The 23,025-nt window shown below is 45.5% G+C and overlaps 1 protein-coding gene across 2 annotated transcripts in view; it reads right to left on the bottom strand.

Moving 5' to 3' along the window:
- pxdn (peroxidasin) overlaps positions 1-23,025 on the bottom strand; it is a 331,411-nt gene that overhangs the window by 88,668 nt on the left and 219,718 nt on the right. For both annotated transcript variants that reach the window (XM_072498665.1, XM_072498666.1), the window contains one exon: positions 1,055-1,126. In XM_072498665.1, coding sequence (XP_072354766.1) covers positions 1,055-1,126 — 72 coding nt within the window. The remainder of the gene's footprint in view (positions 1-1,054; positions 1,127-23,025) is intronic.

Here is a 23,025-nt window from a genome sequence, read left to right on the forward strand (position 1 = left end):
CATTGTTGAATTAAACTGCCCATGCCGTAATTGGTTACTGTGTAAATTTGTGTACATCGGTACATACATGTTCACAAATACACAATATTTATATCTCACTATAAATATTTTCTTTTTTTATATTATATACAGACACCTACACACCTCTCCCCAAAAGAGACAAAGGTCACACCTTTGAAAAAAAAGATTTCTGGCAGTATGTGGTTGAAATAGCATTGCTAATTTTTCAGCCTTTATAGTCAATCTCCAACTAGTAATCAGTGCTGTGACTGATGTATTTCATTGACAACACAGCTGTTCAAGTTGTAATGAAAGATATTCATGGGACTTTCACACGCATGTCATGGAAAACTGTAGATCCCTTGAAAGCAAAATGATTATTTAGTATTCTAATAAACGTTTTATTCACAGCAATAGAGCAGCTTTTATGTTTCAGAGTTAGTTCCTGCTTGTCAAACAGGCTTACTTTTTTTTTTTAAAAGGGCTAAAACACAAAATATACAAATTGCCTAAATGTTCAAGAAGGGTTAATTTAAAAGGTATTAACAGTGGCACAGCTTTCATAATGTTCCCTTTTATTTTTGCAATTTTTCTTCTTTCCAATCATACCCTCTTTCTTTCCAAGAATCAGCCATCTAACTGACAGCCACCAGCACAAATACTGTCTTGCACTGCTCCAAAGACCATGCTTCACCTCACTGGTAGCCAGCTGAATGAGGCTGGTACTCAATCTAGGGAGGGTGGGGTGGGCAGCGAGAAGAATGAGAGAATGAGGCCGGCATTGAACCCTGGGGATTGGAGGGGGCCCCGAGAGAGAACACCAGAACAAGTTGGAAATGAACTCGAGTAAAATGGGAGCAAATATTGTTGTAGCTGCTCCATTTACTCTAAAAACTCTTTCAACTTAACAGTAAACCTGTAAGTCTGTCATTTCCAATACCCCTGAATTGGCATCATTTTACAGTCAGGAAATTCTGGCTTGGCTGTCAATACCCTTTAAAGCTTTTCTCAAAGAGGTTACCTATTAAATGCTTTAGGAAATTGTAGCACTCACAGCCTTTCAAGCCTTGGAAGATCACTGAAGGATTCTGGTTCTAAAGATTCTATTTGATTGAAGTGGAGATACCTATTTAAAAATAAATAGAAAATGCAGTTCACATTCAGACGTTAACACAATTTGAATTAAGAAAAATAAAAGCAACATAACACAGGGAAAAAGTTTTCTTAAATTCAAGTATTGTATGCAGCATTAAATAAGCTTAAATTAACAACAAAGAACAGTCAACATTGCCCTTTATCCCAGCCCCATCCTAATCGAATGTGGTAAAATTCTCCACTGCACTTATCTGAAACAAAGCTTTACCAATGCTCTGATATGTGTTACATTTTGCAGAAACAGCATTTGTTTTCTTTGCGCTTTCAATACAAAACTTCAAATCACCACTTCCGAAGCGCATACTGTTTCATTATAAACCACATATATCTCTGCTTATACTCAAAACAAAGTGCTGCACGTTGGAGAAGTGCTGCACATGAGCCCTCATGTATGGCTATTATTCAGCAATCTAACATTACTAAAGACAGGGCTCCAAAGGGGTCCTTCCATGATTGCTCTTTCCAGCAAGCAACAGACTCTCAGCGAACACATCTCAGGAAATTGTGGACATGTACCCAGTGTTATACCGCACAATAAAACTAATTAATAGAAAATCAATGATTGTATTTGTAATTCCTGAAAGATGCATTACAGAAACACCATGCCTTGCTAGCAACACTGGATTGTAAACCCACTCTTCTGTCTCAATTAATGACCATCAATCTTGAATAAGGATATCCAGATTCATCTTTTAGTAAGCTACCGAATGCTCGAGTTGCAAATAAATTGTCCATTGTTAAAAGTGTTAATGCACCCACACATACCACAGATTCCCATTTGACAATGGGATTAGTTAGTGCAGCGGCTTAACATACCAATGTGTTGGGGAGCTGAACGCATCCCAAAATTCTATGACAAAAGGTTTCTTTCAGCTCACCTTATGGCTCCCTTAGTTACTGAGTTGCTTAGCAGGAGAGATCCACTTTTGATTACTGGTCTGCCTTTAGCAGGGTCAGCAGGAGGAGTGGATCAGTTAGCATCAGGGTCACATGAAATGAGTTTGGTCTGCCATTCCCTCTTGCACAGCGCCAAAATCCAACAGCAAGTGACAATCTCATTCAGGGGGAAATCACAAAGGTGTTTGGTGTGAACAATGAAAATATTCCACTGGTGAAATAGATCATGCTCTTCTAATGGGGCAGAGTAGACATAACTTGACTCTTCAAATATATTAATTGCACCTGGCCCATGAACACTTGAAGCGAAAAGGTGCCTGAGAAAATGTTCTCCGCCACTTACCTGAATAAACAAACTGTGTTCACAAGACCCACTCTAGATTAGCCAAAAACATCCCCAGTATGCACAGTAAAACCAAACAAATTCCTCTGAGGCCCTTGCTAGCTTGCCAAGTAGTTCAGGCATGGGGGCACAGTGATTAGCACTGCTGTCTCACAACACCATGGACCTGGGTTCAATTCCAACCTTGGTTGACTGTGTGGAGTTTGCGTGTTCTCCCCATGTCTGTGTAGGTTTCCTCCCACAGTCAAACGATTTGCTGGCTAGGTGGATTAGCCATGCTAAATTGCCCCTTCGTCTCCAAAGGTTAGGTGGGGCTACAGGGATAGGGCAGGGCAGTGGGACTAGGTAGCATGCTCTTTCAGAGGATCGGTACAGACCCAATGGGCCGAATGCCCTCCTTCTGCACTGTAGGGATTCTATGAAAGAAACAGCTTTACCCACCACCCCCTTTTCCATATTCCTAACCTGGAGATTCATCCTCCACAGAGGATCAATCACAAGGTTAATGACCTTGTTTATGAAAATGGATTTCATTTAGACTGACAATGTAGTAACAGAATGATCAATTCTCATTGCTTACCATGGAAAATAATCAATTTATGCTGAAACAGGAAGCATTGAGAAACAGTTCTAACTGACCGTATTGCTACTCAAATGCAATGGGACATACACGCACAAGCAAGCAATGGACAATTTGTAGAAAAAAGTCTGCTTACGATACACTGTAGCGCTGAATTGTTCATATTGGGCTATTCAAGAAAACATAGTAAGAAGTCTTACAACACCAGGTTAAAGTCCAACAGGTTTGTTTCAATGTCACTAGCTTTCAGAGCGCTGCTCCTTCCTCAGGTGACACATTCACCTGAGGAAGGAGCAGCGCTCCGAAAGCTAGTGACATCGAAACAAACCTGTTGGATTTTAACCAGGTGTTGTAAGACATCTTACTGTGCTCACTCCAGTCCAACGCCGGCATCTCCACATCATGGCTACCAAGAAAAAATAGGAATTGTGTAACCACACAAAAATTAACAAATAGTCTTGTGCTGACATGAGATCTTGGCCAGTTTCAAACCATTGACACACAGAAATTGAACCTAATCACTTCCAATGGCGGCCATGGAGCGATTTGGTGGCTATCACTCGAAGTGGAATTTCTGGATCCTTCCCACCTGATGAGGGTGTTTGCTGGTGTGAAATGCAGGAGCACTGCATGATTGCACTATTCCACTGATGAGGTCGGTTTATGGCTTCCCAGACGAGGCGTGTAACAGGTAAGAGGCAGCAGCTCGAGTGAACGTTTATTCGTGGTGCAACACAGGAAAAGATGGCAGAAGAAGCTGGGGCATCGTTTCCCGTCCAGTGGTTTACCGAACCTCTTGTGAGCTTTTTAAATACAAAGTTCGAGCAGCAGAGGCTGGAGGACTCAGAAGACCTGACAAAGGTAGTGGAGCCGCTTAGGGGGGCTAGCGAGAGAGTGGAACAGAGGCTGAAGTTGCAGGGTCTGGCACTCCAGAAGGTGGAGGAGTCAATGGGGGAGCAAGAGGACCAGCTGGCCTCGCTGGAGGCGGAGATGGTGCTTGCGGCGGAGAGACATAAGAGGTTGAGGGAGAAGATGGAGGATCCCGAGATCCGTTCCAGGAGGCAGAATCTATGGATCTTGGGGCTGCCTGAGGGGATGAAGGAATGCAGGCCGTAAATTATGTGGCGAGTATGTTGGAATTGGTGGGGGAGGGGAGGTCATTGACCATTTCCACCCCCCCCCCCTCCCTCCCCCCTCCCGAGGTGGATCAGCACACAGGGCGCTGAGGAGGAGGCCGAAGGCTGGGTGCGGCTGCATCATTTTCTTGATAAAGAGAAGATATTGAAGTGGGTGAAGCAAGCAAAAAAGTGCACCTGGGAAGGGAGCTTGCTGAGATATACCAGGACTTGGGTGTGGAGTTGGCAAAGCTGCAGGTCGGCTTCAGTCCGATCAAGGCTGCCCTCTACAAGGTGAAGTTTGGGGTTTTGTATCCTGCTCGCCTATTGAGCCACACACTTGCTTGCAGGCGTGCGCACCTAGCAGGAACGCCCTGTCTGGTTTAACAAATTCGAAGCGTAAGCTTGCTTGTGTGTGTCGGCTGGACACCTGCAGATGGCAGGACCCCAGTGCCTTGATTGCGTTTCTATTGTCGTCCAGGAGTTTGCAGGCAGCTGGATGGATTGTGGGGGGCTTCTTGATTCTCTTGAAGTCCACGTGCGAAAATCAGGTTGGCAGAGGCACCTGTGCCCAGTTTGAACTGGATGTGGCAGTGGTTGACCTTCATCACTGCATGCCATTCGACCTCGGAATCCACGGCCAGGATTGATTGGACTCGCGAAGCGTCCGGTGTGGTGTATTCGCACTTCGTAATAATGCCTACTCGGTAAGTGTTGTACAGGTATTCATCATCTGGATCCGTCGCACTGCCTGGATCAGAGTCATGCATTCGGTGTTGCACACTTCTGATGCTGTCGGAATTGGGAGCACTAGCTCCTGACTGGTGGCGCAGATCTGCACAGGGCTGCATAGTGGTTTGGTTTCCCACAGTTTAAACAGCCTTTGCCTTTTGCAGGGCAGTTTTTTAAAAAATGGGCGGTGCCGCAGTTCGCACACATCATGACATCGGCGTCATGATGCTCAGTGCGTCGTTGCGGTTCTCGGACATCTGCACCTGCGCAACGAGGTTTTCGGCCGCTTCGTGTTCCCAATGGCATTGCGCATGCGTCGGGCCCCGGGAAGAGCGTGCGAAATGGCCACTTTCGTCAATGTGGAGGCGCTGCATCCGGGAGATAGCCTGAACATTCTCCACCTCGTGAGAGGCTTGTTTTTCACTTTCTGCCGTTTTGTACGGTGAATAGCGATTTTTAGAGTGCTCATGCACAGTACATGTTTCAATCGTGACTGGCAGGGTCATGTGCTTGATTTTCAACAATTGCTCTCACAGAGGATCAGAGTGGACTCCAAAAACAATTTAGTCTCTGATCATGGAGTCAGTGATATCACCGAGGTTGCAGGATTGCGCTCGCAGTCTAAGGTTAGTTAGATAGGAGTTGAAGGATTCGTCTTTACCTTGCATCCTCTGCTTGAAGATGTAGCGCTCAAAGATCCACCTCGCAGTGGCTGTCGAATTTGTCCAGGATGGTTTAGTACTTTGTTTTGTCCTGCCCTTCGGAAAAGTGAAAGGAACAAAGAACAAAGAACAAAGAAATGTACAGCACAGGAACAGGCCCTTCGGCCCTCCAAGCCCGTGCCGACCATGCTGCCCGACTAAACTACAATCTTCTACACTTCCTGGGTCCGTATCCTTCTATTCCCATCCTATTCATATATTTGTCAAGATGCCCCTTAAATGTCCCTATCGTCCCTGCTTCCACTACCTCCTCCGGTAGCGAGTTCCAGGCACCCACAATCCTCTGCGTAAAAAACTTGCCTCGTACATCTACTCTAAACCTTGCCCCTCTCACCTTAAACCTATGCCCCCTAGTAATTGACCCCTCTACCCTGGGGAAAAGCCTCTGACTATCCACTCTGTCTATGCCCCTCATAATTTTGTAGACCTCTATCAGGTCTCCCCTCCAACCTCCTTCGTTCCAGTGAGAACAAACCGAGTTTATTCAATCGCTCCTCATAGCTAATGCCCTCCATACCAGGCAACATTCTGGTAAATCTCTTCTGCACCCTCTCTAAAGCCTCCACATCCTTCTGGTAGTGTGGTAGTGTGGCGACCAGAATTGAACACTATACTCCAAGTGTGGCCTAACTAAGGTTCTATACAGCTGCAACATGACTTGCCAATTCTTATACTCAATGCCCCGGCCAATGAAGGCAAGCATGCCGTATGCCTTCTTGACTACCTTCTCCACCTGTGTTGCCCCTTTCAATGACCTGTGGACCTGTGCTCCTAGATCTCTTTGACTTTCAATACTCTTGAGGGTTCTACCATTCACTGTATATTCCCTACCTGCATTAGACCTTCCAAAATGCATTACCTCACATTTGTCCGGATTAAACTCCATCTGCCATCTCTCCGCCCAAGTCTCCAGACAATCTAAATCCTGCTGTATCCTCCGACAGTCCTCTTCGCTATCCGCAATTCCACCAACCTTTGTGTCGTCTGCAAACGTACTAATCAGACCAGTTACATTTTCCTCCAAATCATTTATATATACTACAAACAGCAAAGGTCCCAGCACTGATCCCTGTGGAACACCACTGGTCACAGCCCTCCAATTAGAAAAGCATCCCTCCATTGCTACTCTCTGCCTTCTATGGCCTAGCCAGTTCTGTATCCACCTTGCCAGCTCACCCCTGATCCCGTGTGACTTCACCTTTTGTACTAGTCTACCATGAGGGACCTTGTCAAAGGCCTTACTGAAGTCCATATAGACAACATCTACTGCCCTACCTGCATCAATCATCTTAGTGACCTCCTCGAAAAACTCTACCAAGTTAGTGAGACACGACCTCCCTTTCACAAAACCGTGCTGCCTCTCACTAATACGTCCATTTGCTTCCAAATGGGAGTAGATCCTGTCTCGAAGAATTCTCTCCAGTAATTTCCCTACCACTGAAGTAAGGCTCACCGGCCTGTAGTTCCCGGGATTATCCTTGCTACCCTTCTTAAACAGGAGTTGAAGAATTCTATCGCATGGTCACCCACAGTGGTGAGTGGAAGAGCTATCTTCCGAACATCGGTCGCGCCATTGAGGTTGGATGCTTCCACATATAGTTGAAATTTCTGCTTGAACGATCGCCAGTTGGCACTAAGATTGACGGAGGTCCTGAGCTGATGAGGAGCCTGAATCTTGTCCATTGTGCCTATATTCAGTAGCTTGTTGTCACGGATCTTGCTGAGTTGAACTAAATAGATTAAACAGTCACTCCTGGTATCATGTTGTGTTAGGCTGCTTCGGATAGCACAGTCTGCTACTTGATGCAGTCTTAACTAAAGGATGCTCCAGACTCTGAAATGAGTTCAACGTGTTTATTGAACTTTTAACACAGTTCTCAAATGAGTTCGACTCTCTGCTAATCTAACTGTAGTAACTCAGTCTAACTGTACCAGCGTGTGATGCTGCTGATCAACCCTGTCTAACTCTCTAGATGTCTGTCTGTGGAAAGAGGCAGGGTGTGTGTGCCTCATCCCTTTTATAGTGTTCATGTCATGCCCCCATGTGATGATGCCACCTCGGAGTGTCCTGACTGCCCATTGGTTGTGTCCTATTCGGAGTGTTCATTGGTTGCATGTTTGCATATCATGACACAGAGTGGGTGAGTGCGTTTTGGGGGATTTGCAGGTTTTGGACGGTTGTGGGGAGGTGGTGGGGGGGTAGACTGAGGCCTTGAGTGAGGGCCACCATTCTAGGTGGTTGGCTAGTAAAGTGGGTGTCGAACTGAGGAGGGAGTGGGGGGGGGGGCAGTGGGGAGGTGTGGTTGGGTTTTCTTTGTCTTTGTTTATGAGGGGGAGAGTGAGGGAGGTTGGGGAGGGATGTTGACGTGGGTGATGCCGATGTGGCGCAGTTGTTTAAGAGAAGATGGCGGTGGACATCCTGGGGGGCTGGCTAAAGAGGAGGTATGACTGATCAGTGAATGGAGAGGAAGTGGAAAAAGAGCCTCTGACACGGTTAATTTAGTGGAACATACAGGGTTTAAATGGCCCGAGGGAGGGACCCATGGCGGCTTGAGAGGCCGAGGGCGTACTTTTCACTTGTGCACCAAGTGTACTCCCAGGTTGCTTTCTTCGCCTTCGACAAGGTGTTTCTGGCGGGTGTGGTTGGACAGGAGTATTCGGCGATTGTGGTGTCTGACCATGCGCCGCACTGGGTGGATTTATGGGTGGTGCAAGGGGAGGCTCAGTGGCCGCAGTGGAGGTTGGATGAGGGTTATTGGCGGACAAGGGCTCTGTGAGAGGGTGAGGGAGGCCATTTGAAATTATGTGGAGCTCAATAATACAGGGGAGGTTTCTGCCTCCACGTTGTGGGAGGTGCTGAAAGCGACGATAAAGGGGGGGAATTTATATTTATTAAAGCGCAAAGGGAGAGAGCAGAGCGGACTGAGAGGCTGAGGTTGGTGCAGGACATTCTGAGGCTCGCACCTGAGGAGGCACTGTGAAAGGAGAGGCAGTGCATCCAGATGGAGTTTGAGCTGGTGTCCACTGAAACTCGGAGTATGGGGAAAAGCGAGCAGGGTGCTTGTGCATCAGTTGAAGAAGCAGGAGGTGCCGATAGAGAGATTGGAAGGTTGAGGGATGAGAGGGGCACTGTGGTATCAGAGCCGGAGGGGGTGAATGGGGTTTTTGAGGCCTTCTATCGGTGGTTGTATAACTCGGAGCCCCCAGTGGGGGATGAGGTTTTTGGACGGGTTGGAGCTCCCAAGGTTTGAGGAGGCGAAGGTGCAGCGATTGGGGGTCCTGATTGGACTGAGGGAGGTGATGGATTGTGTGGGGGCGATGTACGCGGGATGGCCCTGAAGCCGGATGGGTTCCCAGCTGAATTTTACAAGAAGATTGGGTTGGAGTTGAGACCCCTGCCCATTGGGTTGTTCAATGAGTAAATGGTGAGGGAGGAGATTCCCTCCCCCCCCCCCCAAGCTGTTGCAGGCCATTCTATCGCTCATTTTAAAGAAGGACAAAGGCCTGGAGCAGTGCAGATAGTACTGCCCGATCTCGCTGTTGAATGTAGACCCAAAGTTGTTGCCGAAGGTGCTGATGTCACGGATAGAGGATTGCTTGCCGGGGTGATAGGAGCGGACCAGTGGGGGTTTGTGAAGGGGTGGCAGCTGTCAGCGAATATATGGAGGTGTTTAATGTTATCATGATGCCCTTGGAGGGCCAAGAGCAGAAATGGTAGTGGGAACGGACACGGAGAAGGCGTTTGATCGGGTTGAATGGGCCTATCTGTTAGAGGTGTTGGGTTGGTTCGGGTTTGGGCAGGGATTTTGTGAATTGGGTTAGGCTGCTGTACAAGGTGCATAAGGTGAGTGTTCAGATGAATAAGGTTAGTTCAAATTACTTTGTGTTGCACCGGGGGACAAGGCAGGAGTGCCCACTCTTCCCACTGCTCTTTGCCTGAGCAATAGAGCTGTTGGCAATGGCGCTTAGGAGGCCGAGGGCATGTTCGAGCAGAGAGTTTCTTTGTACGCGGATGACCACCCGTTGTATATTATGGACCTGGTTATGGAGCTTTGATAGAATCATGGGGTTTCTGAGTGAACTTGGCTGCTTTTCAGGGTACAAGCTGAATATGGGGAAAAGCAAGGTGTTGCCAATTGATGCGTGGGGACAGGAGAGAAAGTTGGGGGAATTGCCATTTCAGGTGGTGGGGCGAGCTTTCGCTATCTTGGAATACAGGTGGCATGGAGTTGAGTCCAGCTGCACAAGCTGGACTTGGCGCACTGGTGGAGGGAATGAACACAACTTCAATTGAGCCAAATTCTCAGGTTTAGCAGATTTTGCTCCAATTTTTCGAATAATGACTGATCACCTCTTCCTTCTAGTTTCAACAGGAAATACACTGGGGGTGATTTTCCTGCCCTGTTCACCGCGGATGCAAATTACATTATGGCCGCTAACTTCGCGAGGGGACCATAGCAGGGTATGCACTGGAGAGATCTCACTTGGAAGATCTCCCCCGCCGGCGACATAATCAGGTACACACCCCACAAGGGTGCAAACCAAGTCACTACTGCTGTCCAAAAATGGAAACCAGTTATGGTGACCATGCTTGGGGAGTGCCAATATGGGTTCAGGCAGCCAGGTTGGCACGGCCTCCAGGGAACGCCATTGGGTTCTTCCCATCATGTGGGGATGGGGTGGCGATGGTGGGATAATAATGGGGTATGCCTGCATTGGTGAGGGTGAGGAGGGGGTGATGCCAACTCTGGATGGGGGAAGGGGGGTGGATTCTAATGCCCTGATGCCGGCAATGATGGGGAAGATGTTTCTTTAATATTAATTTGAGATTGGGGTGTCCTTTAAAAGGTGCACCAATCTCTAAGGAGTCAGGCTTGCCGGCATCTTTAGGCCTCACCCCTTATGAATGATATGCTCCCCTGCATTTTTTTGACAAAGCGCCCGAAGATCTGGAGAGAAAACCTGCTTGTTCCTCTAGGGAGAAACACACCTGTTTTCTGTCAGATACTGGCTTTTGTCATTTGAATAGGTCAGTGCACAACTGCTTTGCCATTTTTTGACGAAATTCCACCCACTGTTAGTGTTGATGCCGCAGATCGAAAAACTGTTAGTTGCTTAATAAATATCCAGCAATTACAGTTGATGGCCGGTGCAGACACAAATGGGCCAAATAAGGGTAGCACGATGATGCAGTGGTTAGCACTGCTGCCTCACGGCACCAAGGTTCCAGGTTCGATCCTGGCTCTGGGTCACTGTCCGTGTGGAGTTTGCACATTCGCCTCGATTTGCGTGGGTTTCGACCCCACAACCAAAGATGTGCAGGGTAGGTGGATTGGCCACGCTAAATTGTCCCTTAATTGGAAAAATGAATTGGATACTCTAAATTTCTATTTTAAAAAATGGGTGAAATGTTCTGTAAAACTCTTTGACTCGAACAGATTTGAAACTATCAATTTACCTAACCTCAACAGAATTTTAAGAGGAGTGAATTCCCGATTTCCACGACACCGGGAAATGCTTTGTGATGTCAACCCTGAAAGGCTTAGTTCCAAGCTCTCTGGCTCTGAGCTCTTCCACCAGAGGAAATAATTTCTCTCCATCTACCCCAGCAAATCCTGCAATTATAACCCCGGTATCAATCTGGTGAATCTGCATTGCAGCTCATCCAAGATTTGGGGCGGGATTCTCCGACCCCCCGCTGGGTCGGAGAATCGCCGGGGGCTGGCGTGAATCCCGCCCCCGCCGGTTGCCGAATTCTCCGGCACCGGATATTCGGCGGGGGTAGGAATCGCGCCGCGCCGGTTGGCGCCCCCCCCCCCCCTGCGATTCTCCGGCCCGCGATGGGTCGAAGTCCTGCTGCTGGAATACCTGTCCCGCCGACGAGAATCAAACCACCTCTCTTACCGGCGGGACAGGGCGGCGCGGGCGGGCTCCGGGGTCCTGGGGGGGCGTGGAGCGATCTGGCCCCGGGGGATGCCCCCACGGTGGCCTGGCCCGCGATCGGTGCCCACCGATCCACGGGCGGGCCTGTGCCGTGGGGGCACTGTTTTCCTTCCGCCTTCGCCATGGTCTCCACTATGGCGGAAGCGGAAGAGACCCCCTCCACTGCGCATGCGCGGGGATGCCGTGAGCGGCTGCTGACGCTCCCGCGCATGCGCCGCACGGCTAAGTCATTTCCGCGCCAGCTGGCGGGGCACCAAAGGGCTTTCCCGCCAGCTGGCGGGGCGGAAATCAGTCCGGCGAGGGCTCGGCCCCTCAAGATGCAGAGAATCCCGCACCTTTGGGGCAGCGCGATGCCGGACTGATTCGCGCCGTTTTTGGCGCCGGTCGGCGGGCACCGCGCCGATTGCGGAGAAACCCGCCCCTCATATGCAGTCCTGAGACCTGAAAGCATTACTCCAATATGGGATCCAGTCTCTTCGGATATGGGCAAACACTCTGCTGGCTTTCAAGATTATGTCTTGTACCAGCCGCATACTAACATTGAGTGATTTGTACATTTGTACACGTGAATACCCAAATCTCTTTTGCTCATCCAGTTAGGAAAGACTCCAAATTTGTCTTTTGTTGGATCCAAAGCAGGTGACTTCATATTGAACTCCATTTGCCAGTTTTGTATGCTCACTATTTGGTGATGGCGCTTGGCAATGTTTGGGTCTTATATGCCCTGTTTACATCTAATTTCGTATGGCCTGCAAAACTGGATGTAGAACTTTTCTTTCAGCTAAGCTATTGATCAATGCGGCGGAAAGCTGAGACCCTTTACCCCTACTCTGTCTCCTAGCACAATAAGTAACCTGCAATTATCAACAGACTTTATCCATATCTAGGCTCTACTTCAAAGGCATAATTTCTGGGAGTAGAAGTAGCAAAAAAAAAAAACCCAAATACAATATAAATTTTAATATACAATACCGCTGCCAAAACATGTAAGATGTGCATACCACCTACCCAAACGTTTATTGATAATAGTGCCTCACCCAAAATTAACTGCTTTAACATGATTGTTCATTTCAAGTAAATCATAATATGCTATGAGCAAAAGGAAATAACTAATTAATGTCATTTTCCTCATTCCCATCCCCAAGAACATCATGCAAAACTACAGGATCTTGAATTTACATTCCCAGTCTTCCAGTCTTTTCTAGCCAGACAGAAGCCATCATCAGATTTAATTGGATGCTGTAGAAAATTAAAATAAAGACCTGCTCAGCACTAATTGAATATGAATTTGACTATATCAGTAAAGCTGCTGTGCACATGAATTGTAATCCATGTATATTAGTTAGGGCTCTTGGACAAACTCAATACATGTGATCCATTTATAAGCAGTCAACGTGACCCACTCACCTCAGATACTAGAATTTTCATGTACACTAAAAGTGGCATCATATACTAATGGAAACAATATTAGGATGTTCAGTAGGTATGATTTACTGATATAAAATGGCAGAGCTCATGCAACAGCAATGGCATTTGAAGTCAGTGCAGAATGCTATTTTGTATTTTTAAAAGACTAATTTTCCTTTCTCTTGTTACGAAGGTAGAACAATGCCCCAAGTCGACTTGGTTACCTATGGTCTGGTAACTGGACCATTCATTTTTCCTTGTAAAAACATCACCGGCCAGGGGAGCAATGACTCTCTTTGAAGTCTTATGTAAACTGCATTCAGTTTAAGATTCTGCTATGCTGCACTCGCACTCGAGATTAGCAGAATATCAACAAGAGCCTTTTACAGGTTACAATAGTTGAAAGTGTGATTTTACTTTTCCCACACAAGTCAATGGATAAAATTACATATCAGAATTCAGAAAGTTACCTGTACGATGAACAACGATCTGAACAATGACCATTAGCAGCTCATCACCATTTATAATTTCTACTGGAGAATCAATTTTTTTATCAAACAAAATTTTGCGAAAGTCTTTTTTTTACTCCTCTATCGAGGCCAAACATTTTGTGCTTTTGAGTCCCCTAAATCTCAAAAGATAAATGAGTACATCTGCAACATTTCTTAATCCTGGCATTGCTTTTGAAGTTAAAGTTAAATGAAATTGCATTTCACAAGATAAAGTGGAAAATTAGGATAGATTTGACATGAAGCTGGTCAAGGATGATATTTGGAGGGTTACTGGTTAACAATAATGAGCACAATGCAGAAACCCTATTGTGCAAATATGGATTTCAACAACACTGGAAAATCACACGCCAAGCCAGTTTTCATCTTCAACACTTGTGACGAAACATCATCTGGGAACAGTGCAATTTACCTCACTGTTTATTAAAGGTGATCTGAACTTCACAGCTTATCAAAAATGACCATTAAAATAAACAACTCCCTTGGCGAATGGTTTGATCTTCAACATGTTGGCTCTAAGCACTGAGAAATTGAACATTGGCCAAGTTTCAGATACTCAACATCAATATCAAGCATTCCTGGGTCACAAAGAGCAAGATTCATCCCTCTACATTGCTCATAAAATACCCTGCAATAGAATAGAATCTACAATTTTCAAAGCATGCCTCAATGAAATTACAAATTTATTCCTAATCTGGGCCAAATTGAGGATAGTTTTGCGCTATGGTTCACTGATCATTTCAATCATCCAAGTTTCTTTCATATTGAATTTTTATAGCCAACAGATGACTTTCAGCAGATCCATTTGGATCAAACTGAAACCCAGCTGAAAGTGATGAAAGTATTTTCAAAACACAGCAAACACAAATTAGAATCTTGAGAAATAAAACTTAGTTTGTACATCATTTCTATATAGAGGCCATCTCTTAACATTTCAACGTTACACATTTTCCCTGCAGTCCTCATTTTATTCTTCCTCACATTGACTCTGTCGCACTTACCCAAACAGATTGGCTATTGCGGCTACGGACTTTTTGTCATAATGCCCAAGTACAGCAACTGCCAGGAAAATAATCAAGTGAGATGATCTGGAAATACAGCCCATTCGACTTTTTGGGTATTGAACCTGGCAGCACTGCAGATGGGGAAAAATTCCTGAATAACAGAGGGAATTAGAGAGAAGTGTAGGTGTATTCTTAGGAAGTAAGAGGGGAACCACACACTGGGGCAGGGATTGGACCTTGGGAGATTATGTAGGCAAAGTTCAATTTACAAAAATGGTGCATTGGTAATAAGAAACACAGAGGATGCAGCCAATCAGTGAAATTGGGGCAGAATTTAGTGCAATGCACTGCTGTGGGTTTTGTGGGCAGAATGTGGCAGGAGTGGGCATGCAGGAATCCGGACAGCGGAAACTGATGGCCAAATTAAATGGTCAGCTAGAAGGCAGCGAGGCGGCAAACCCGTGTCAGCGCGACAGGATGCCAATTTAGATAGTTAGAGAGGCTGTTAATATTCCTTTGCTCAGCTGCTGCATTCCTTTGGGGTTAAGTGAGTGGCGAGTGAGGATATGGGCCATCAGATTCCTTACTGCCTCCCCCAGGATGCGCAAGGAGTTTGCAAAGTTGTAATGACAGATCAAAAACGGAGAGGATTGCTGGAACAGTTTTGAGGGGCACTGAATGGAAAATCACATCCAAGGCATCAGTGTGAGACATTTTTTTCTCAACTTAACCAGAGTGCAGCACAAACTCTTTGACATTGGAGTTTAGGTTGTGCAACACATATACCACAAAACTGATCCAACAGAAGCACAATGCTATATTATAAAACATAATGACCTATTTTTTTTTTTTTTAAAAGAGGGTAATCTTACAGCATCCTGGTATGGAACAAGATTAATGCTTTCTTTCTCCGCACAGTATAACTCAGCGTTCTTCATTTTTTAATAGAGATCACAACATTGGACGAGTGAACAGAACTGCCCGAAGGCACCATTTTAAGTGATAGCAGCAAAGGGCCCATCTCCGCAACGTAACCAGACAGCTGGGAGATTGCAATCAGCCTTCCTGTCTGTTCAGGAATTCCACTGAGTTCTGGGTCTGCAGGCAGGTTCTCTGTCCCCTGGATTAAAGTCACCCCAGAGATTACTCAGCCCTTCATAGTAAATTTAACATATATATATATATATATTTATAACATAGATACTATCTGCTTATTTACTGACTGAGGGAGCAAGATTTTGACACCTCACCTCCTCCATTTGGATTACGTATATGGTATGCTAAATATTTGTAATTCTTCGACACCAAAGTCGCTGACTGTCATTGTGGGACTGTACCATTACCTGGCTAGGCAAGCAACTAACTCTCCTTAGAAATTGACAATGGTGCACTGCCCGAGGAAAGCACTCCAAATCTTTGTGTGCTGAGGTGTGTATTGCCAACTGCTCCATTATAGACCAGTTTGAGCACAAGGCCTTGGAGCAAAACTTTGGACACTGCCAGAGATGAGTACTCATGATGCAGCAGAGTGACCAAAGCCGTGGCCATCTGGTCATATGGTGTAGGAGAAGGGTATTTTGGTGTCTTGCGAACGCAGCATGTGCAATACAAGCTGGGCATCAATGTTGTGGTCAGGACATAAGTCCGTGGGCTTTGTGACGGAGCTTCAGATGATGAATGGACAAAACGTGGCCCTCAGGAGACAAATGTTAATCATCAAGTATCTATCTCTCTGATGCTGCAGTGAGAAGAACATACTGAACATGGAGTCTGGTGACTTAACTCATTCCTCTCGCTTATAGGCAGGAGAGAAGAAAAAAACAAAATCAATGGCAGCGCCTGGCTCGCCAAAGAGAGGAGCAGAACCATCAAGAGGAAGGGGTGGCAGGGCTGATTCGCATGGAGGATGAACCCCAAGGAGCCATTTCTCATAGGTGGCTGGCTACAGGCGGCTCCTAACATATCTGCAGATGTCCAGAAACCAATGTCGCAGAAGCCTACACAAGTCCAGGGAACTGGTTGGTCACATCTGCCACCTTCAGCAGGATTTGGAGCCATGGGGACTTAATGGGCATCTACTTCCAGTGTCACTGAAAGGGACTGCAGCGCTCGATTTTTATGCCAGTGGCTCCTTCCAGGGTTCCATTGGTGACCTCTGTGGAATTTCACTAGCCTACGCACACAAGTGCATCCAGGAGGTGATGGTCACAACCTTTAAGAGGGCACAGAACGTTGTCCATTTTTGCCAGATTCAGGCAAGTCGTGATGCAAGAGCAATGGGCTTTGGGTAAATCTATTTTCCACAGGTGCAGGGTGCCATCAACTGCACTCTCGTGGACTTAGATCTCTGGCGCATCAAGCTCTGAATTATGTGAACTGCAAGGACTTCGACTGGTTGAATGTTCAGCTCGTCTTTGACCACACCAAAAGGATTCTCCAGTGCGTGCTCGATTCCAAGGAAAGGGTGCACAATTCCTACATTCTTAGCCGCTCTCAGAACTCCGACATATTGCAGAATCCTTGGGGACTAGAGCTACCCACTGAGGACGAGGCTGGTGATGCATGTGCAGAAACCACAGGGTGCAGCTGAGACAAGATACAATGAGGCCCATGTTGCAACTTGCACTTCGGTTGAGCACACAACAGGGATGCCGAAAAGGTTCCGGTGTCTGGATTGGTCTGGTGGAGCCCTGCAATACAATCTACAGAGGATGTCGTGCATCGTGGTTGCCGGCTGTGTGCTGTACAACCTATGCTGCAATGGAGGGAAAGAACTGCCCGAGGAGATGGAGGAGCGGGGTTTGCTCCGATGAGGAAGGCTGAGGTGGTCCTTGAGTGGTAAGATGTCAGCCATGTGGATATGGCGATGTCCAGACAAGGCAGATAAACATGGTACGCATTCACTGATGCCAGATTCGTGGAAGGTGGTGAGGGCATCCATCCCATTATCTTCACATGGTTTCTGTGGGTATTTCTCTCCCATCTGACTGAAGGCAGCACACACCCTCTGTGATAAGACTCCTTTCATGTGGATGCAGTGATTAGTCATAGCCCCAACACTCTAGGAGGATGCTGACGACTTGCAGTGGGGACAGTGCATAGATTCTCACAGTGCTTCTGTGAATGTCTGATGTCTGTCAGGCTGATGGCAGTTCGCTTGTTTTCAATAACTAGGGCATGCCATGGCAATGCAGTGGGGAAGATTTTACTTCTCTTGATCCTATGGATCCTCCTTGAGCTGCACTCTTGAGGTTCGCTATCACCGGAGGCTGAGGCAGATGGGATGAGGGGCCAGAGCAAATATGGACAATGACTGTAATAAGTGATGCTGGCCCTCCACATTTTGGGAGATATCTCCTAGGGGAAGGCAGTGGCACAGTGGTATTGTCGTTGGGCTAGTAATCCAGAGAGCCAGTGTAATACTCAAATTCTGCCATGGCAAATGGTGAATTTTGAATTTGAAAAAAAAATGTGGAACTAAAAATCTAATAATGACTTTGGATGACTGACATAGTATGCTAAATATTTATAATTCTTAGGATATTTTTAAAAACTGTTCTACATTTTACAGGTGGAATTCCTCGGCTACTTCCCAGATGTGCTTGTGAAAGAAAGCAAAGTTAATTAGTGCAGAGGCCAGAGGAACAGGAGACACGACACACAGTATTGTTATCTGATGGATGTTGCAATGATAGATCCGCACATGGTTTATCACCACTGATCTCATTATCAACGACACAGTGGGTAGCGCTGCTGCCTCTTAGCGCCAGGGCCCCGGGTATAATTCTGACTTTAAGTGACTGTCTGTGTGGAGTTTGCACGTTCTCCCAGTTTCTGCACGGATTTCCTCCGGGTGCTCCGGTTTCCGCCCACAGTTCAAAAATGTGCAGGTTAGATGGAGTTACGGGGATAAGGTGGGGGAATGGGCTTCGGTAGGGTGCTCTTTCAGAGGATCAGTGCAGGCTTGAATGGCTGAATGGCCTCCTTCTACACTGTAGGGATTCTATGGATACTAACAGCAGACGAACGGCCGATATCCTCCAGGCCAGCTGAATGGCTATCTCCTTAAAGTCCTTGAGGACCTTCTGTTCTGGCATCCCTCCACCCTCTTTACTATCCGCCAGATACTTCAGGCACTTCAGCATCCGAGGTGCCAAGGTTCATTCTTAAGCTGAAGTGCTGGCTTGGTGCATAATGTCATCTTGGTAAGATGCACAAAAAACAACCGAATGGGGGAATCATTAAAAGGCTGATTGCTATTTGAACTACTTGCCAGCATTAACAAGGTTGCAAAGCATTTTGATGACTGCCATTTAACATCAAACCCATTCCTTCAACAACCAGCTAATTGGAAGTAAGCTAGTTGTTGCAGTGAATTTTGTGCGCTACTTAAACTTTATTATTCACTTACTGTGAAAGGTTTAAAGACGACTTTTGAAAAACATAGCAGACTTTCTTGGTCATTTCAGCAAGACTTCATCAACACTAAAGCAACATTTATTCTGGAAATTCTCCAAGCACCTGAAAAAGAATGAGCGCCGTGCTGTTCTGACTTATTGGGCACCTTATACGAGCCACCAGGGAAAAAGTCAATTTGGTCATGATTACCATGCGAAGGTTTCCCTTTGGTCTGTAGGAGGAATGCAAGGAAGACATGAGACTGGGTAGAACAGCACCGGCAGCTGCAGGGGAGAGAGGACAAGAGAGACAGGATAGCAAGGTGGATTCCATCTGCCCTGCAGGTCCAGGATGTCCCTCCTTCACTGAACCTCCTCCATCAGGATCTCTAGCGCCGTAGTAGAGAGCCTGTGCACCCTCTCGTTCAATCCCTCAGCCATCCTGAAACCTGAGCTGTGTGATAGTCAGCCCACTCTACTCTTCAGTGGAAGTACCCATCTGGAGCCCTAATGTACTCTTTCACAAAATTGTTGACTTAGATCCTACAAGCAATTTCAAATTATGACAATCTTGGGACCAAAATGGTTTCTTTCAAACAGACACAGCACCCATTTAGTCCTGTTTTGACCCTTTCAGCAATCCTTATGAACATAATATATTAATTGCAAAGAAAAGCTCACAGCAAGGAAAACAACTGAGGTATGTATTTTGCCAGCCTCTGCATTCTCCATTTGCAGTGACAGTTAAACTTATTTGATGACATCTATAATCATAAGATGTAAGACACAGCCTTCACTCGTCACAGCTAGAGGATTGCCAAAAAGATGATGCATTGTTATTGACCCAAAGCTAGAATAGATTGCAGGAATACATCATATCTTTTGTACTACAAAAGGTGACCATGGTTTGGGTTAAAATGTTACCACGTTAATTAAATTTGCTATGGATTGAAAGAATGAGTAATAATACCCAGAATTCTGAGCTTAACAGAAATTTACTGAATAAAGTTGCTAGAAGTTTGAGAGGTGATCACTTCCTTCATGTCAAAAAGAATGGCAAGAGAAGGTAGAAACTAGGCAGCAGTTCATTTGATCCTAGGGAGCAACTCAACTGAGCCTAAGTGTAACAAAAGAACAGTGAAGACAAATAAAGATTATCAGTTCAATTGAAAATGCACCAAAATAGCCAGAAATCAAGGTTTTCGAGAATTCTTGGGGATGGAGGGTTTGTGCGTGTGGCAGTGCCCGTCTCTGTGTGTACGTGGAGACATTTTTCCACATCGCCAAGAAGTAAATTGAATTTATTTTTTCAGTTCAACTTCCCCAAGTCACTTAAACGATGAGACCATTGCGGCTTGGTTGCAATTCAGCCAACTTCAAGTAGCAGTCTTGATCATCAGCCTTTTTCCAGAGTTTGTTTTCAATTATACATTTCTTTTGAGTTGACAACCTTTTCAGGTTTGCAGATATATACATTTCCATCTACAATTTCTATCTAATGGAAGATATACCCAATCCCAAGTCTTCGCACAGTAAATCATTTGAAAGTGAACAATAACATTTCAGTGAATAATCGATTTTGAACAGATGTACATTCTCAGTTTCTCTCTTCCATCAAGGTCTCATAAAACCCAGTTTCCAGAGAAAGAAAAAAAGAATGGTTTTAAGGCAAGATTGTATGGTCACAAGATCATCATTCATGGCAAATAAATCACCGCAGCTACAACACCCTTTCTACTTTTTATTTATTCTGAACAATCACTGCTTAATTATCCATTACAAAGTTACAAATTAAACGGTATGCGCACAGAAGACATGCAATTGATGATTAGTGCACAAAATAATTTACAACTTTTTAAACTGATTTCTGAAAAGCCTTTTAATATAACAGTTTTTTTAAATCAAGGATTATGACACTTACGGCAGGGCAGACCTTGTTAAGATGCAATCTGCTATGTTCCTGTGGTTTTGCTCACATAACTCAAATTGATTCCTGAAAGCACTGGAATGCTGCAGCATCCTTATTTGGACATGATTTTCAAAACAGCCTGGTCCACATGATCAGATTTGGTTTACTCCAAATTGGCTATCATGCCTATGATACTTGCAAATACACCAAACCACTAACAGCCCCAAGGACTTCTCCTCTTGGCTACTAATCGATACATAGCAAAAGGGGGATTATGACCCAAGTCTCCCACTGCAGACCAAATATGTTGCAGTTGAAACCCAAGAATAATCAGGTTTAATCCAATTGCTTTGATTGGGAGAGGGAGAAGCTGCCTCTATCCTTTGCTAAGAATGTGTCACGTGATTTAGATACAATACAAAAAGAAAGTCATCACCTGAAGGGAGGCAGTGGCATAGTGAAGTATTTTTCAAAGTGGGGGATAATGTAAAATGGGTCACCAAAGGTTCTCCAAAAATGATCCCCGTGGATCGCCTGAACTTTTTCCCCATTTTCTCCCTGGGTAAATTCTCGCTGCAGCACAGTGCATGTCCACATGAGGCTGATGTAGAGGCCGGTGGCGTGGACTTTCTGCCTCCCTAGGTCACTGTTATAGTCACCCCCCATAACCTCCAACAACCAATCCGGTTTGTAATAATAATGATCTTTATTAGTGTCACAAGTAGGCTTACATTAACACTGCAATGAAGTCACTGTGAAAATCCCCTTGTCACCACACTCCGGCACCTGTTTGGGTAGACTGAGGGAGAATTCAGAACGTCCAATTCACCCAACAAGCATGTCTTTCGGCACTTGTAGGAAGAAACCGAAGCACCAGGAGGAAAGCCACGAAGGCACGGGGAGAACGTGCAGACTTCCCACAGACAGTGACCCAAGCCGGGAATCGAACCTGGGACCCTGGCGCTGTGAAGCAACAGTGCTAACCACTTTGCTACCATGCCGCCCTCACTTATCAGCTAGGTTAGTCAGCACCTTAACCTACAACTGAAGAGTTTTAAAGAAAATATCAATTATCTTTAAATTTATTTCCTGCAGATACTCCTTCTGCACAGAGTTAGTTTCCAGCAGTGCTTCGCACTCTTTTTTTGTCTCAGGCCTGAAACTCCCACCCAAAACCAAGTGACTGCTGACTGGAATATGTTTCTACAAGTACCCCAGTCAGTAACTCATAGCCGGAGTACTCCCTTATACAGGATCTAGCAGATAATTCCTGTGTATCCTGTGGGGATCTCCCCACCTTTCAATTGGTTCATTGTCACAAAGCTGATACACGTTTGCCCCATTCTGAACTCGGCTCTGGGGCGACTGGTGTGGGTTTGGGAACGTCATCCAACCCATCCAGGGGAGAAATGCATCTGTTCAAGTACAGCTCATAGGAAGGACAGAGTCAATGATCACACAAAGAGACCGACTTTAGGGTTCACGTTCTGAAACAAATGCATGTTTAATGTCTGCTGCTGTTACCACTGTCAATTAATCTTGAGTTTCTGTTACCACTAACTTTGTCAGTGTTGGTTCAATTTCTGCGACAGTTAATCTGATTGATGTCTGTTGAGTTTCAGTTACTCTTAACCTTGTCAATCAGATCTATGTTTAAGGTGGTGCTGTGTGTACATAAGCGGTTTGATGTATATTTAAAATGGGGAGCCGCTCTCCGCTCACTTTCGGAAATCTGTCGCTTTCTCAGTGAGACCAACTTTGCGATCAATGGTGGGTCTCCTTCCTTCCCATCAGTCCAAAATCCAGGTGTGTTTCCAAGAATTTCCTAATTTCTCCATCAAACACCTTGGCTGTCTGTGATCAAAAGTCTCGCACACTAATCTGTGCAGAGAGTTTTATTACAAGTTAATTAGATCTCCAAATAACAACAAAAAAATAGAAAATACATTTTCATTTACAATTTTTTACATTTAATAATGCATAAGTGCCAACAATGAACATGATGTTTTAAAAAGTAACTATGGAGAATATATTGTGAACGTGGAGTGGGTCGTGAGAGGTGGCCATTTTGTTAAAATGGGTCCCCAAAAAATAAATTTGAAAAACACTGGCTTAGTGGTATTGTCACTGGACTAGTAATCCAGAGACCCAGAGTCATGCGCTGGGGATCGGTGTTCAAATCCCACCATGGTAGATGGTAAAATTTGAATTCAATAAAAATCTGGAATTAAAAGTCTAAAGGTAATCATGAAACCATTGTCGATTGTCGTAAAAAAACATCTGGTTCACTAATGCCCTTCAGGGAAGGAAAT

Source organism: Scyliorhinus torazame, chromosome 4 (assembly GCF_047496885.1).
Source record: "Scyliorhinus torazame isolate Kashiwa2021f chromosome 4, sScyTor2.1, whole genome shotgun sequence".
NCBI classification, from domain to species: Eukaryota; Metazoa; Chordata; class Chondrichthyes; order Carcharhiniformes; family Scyliorhinidae; genus Scyliorhinus; species Scyliorhinus torazame.